This window comes from Lottia gigantea, assembly GCF_000327385.1.
Source record: "Lottia gigantea unplaced genomic scaffold LOTGIsca_153, whole genome shotgun sequence".
Taxonomy (NCBI): domain Eukaryota; kingdom Metazoa; phylum Mollusca; class Gastropoda; family Lottiidae; genus Lottia; species Lottia gigantea.
In genome coordinates, this window is record NW_008707846.1 from 253,737 (window position 1) to 254,531 (window position 795).

The window sequence follows — 795 nt, forward strand, 5'->3', positions numbered from 1 at the left end:
CCATGGCCAGTGTTTCTGTGGAGGTCATTGAAACAAATAGTTCCATCGAAGTCTCAAATCTCCAAATTCCGTCAAAGAATTTCAATCCGATACTGGAACAATTCACAGAGTTACTTGCTGCTGGAAATTTCACCAACGGTGAAACCCAGTTTTATAATTTTAGTGGTGCCGACGACCTGTTAGCTGAATTTGAAAACAGTTTTTATACGTTAAATACATACCCTACGGTAGTGCTGTTAACGCTTTATGTACCGGCGTTTCTTATCGCTCTTATAGGCAACATCCTAGTCTTGCTTACTGTATTTACTGATAAAAAGGTGAAAAGAGCCAAGAATTTTTATCTGATCAATCTGGCATTGTCTGATTTATGTGTGACGCTAGTTTGTATCCCGGTGACTGTAAGCTCAATTGTAAGTAGACTGTGGTTTTATGGAATATTCATGTGTAAATTCACAGCATTTCTTCAAGGTAAGTACGTCTAAGTCTGACGGCTAAGACAGTATTAGATTTAATTATTCTTTTTACAAATTGGTAAGGGCGCACAAGGAGCTAAAGTGTCTAACGCCGTGTCGTTTCCACGGGGGTTTGTGGCCCTAGAAACGTCACTGGTCTTGCGTTTGAAATAACCCAATAAAGGGGTTACAGAAAGTAATTCATCGGAAAGCTATTGCCAGCATGCTTAAATATGCTTAATGCTTAACATCTCTATCGACCTGTTTCATAATGATCTGTTTGTTAAGACACCAGGTGTTACCTAACCCTGGGTTATATTCAAAAGCATGTTGTACTTTACCT

The 795-nt window shown here is 39.0% G+C and overlaps 1 protein-coding gene across 1 annotated transcript in view; it reads left to right on the forward strand.

The window, feature by feature from the left end:
- Window positions 1–200: 200 nt before the first annotated feature.
- The window catches only part of LOTGIDRAFT_65092 (hypothetical protein), a gene marked incomplete at both ends in the record, with an annotated part of 4,021 nt that continues 3,426 nt past the window's right edge, over window positions 201–795 (forward strand). The window contains one exon of the mRNA XM_009050717.1: window positions 201–468. Coding sequence (XP_009048965.1) covers window positions 201–468 — 268 coding nt within the window. The remainder of the gene's footprint in view (window positions 469–795) is intronic.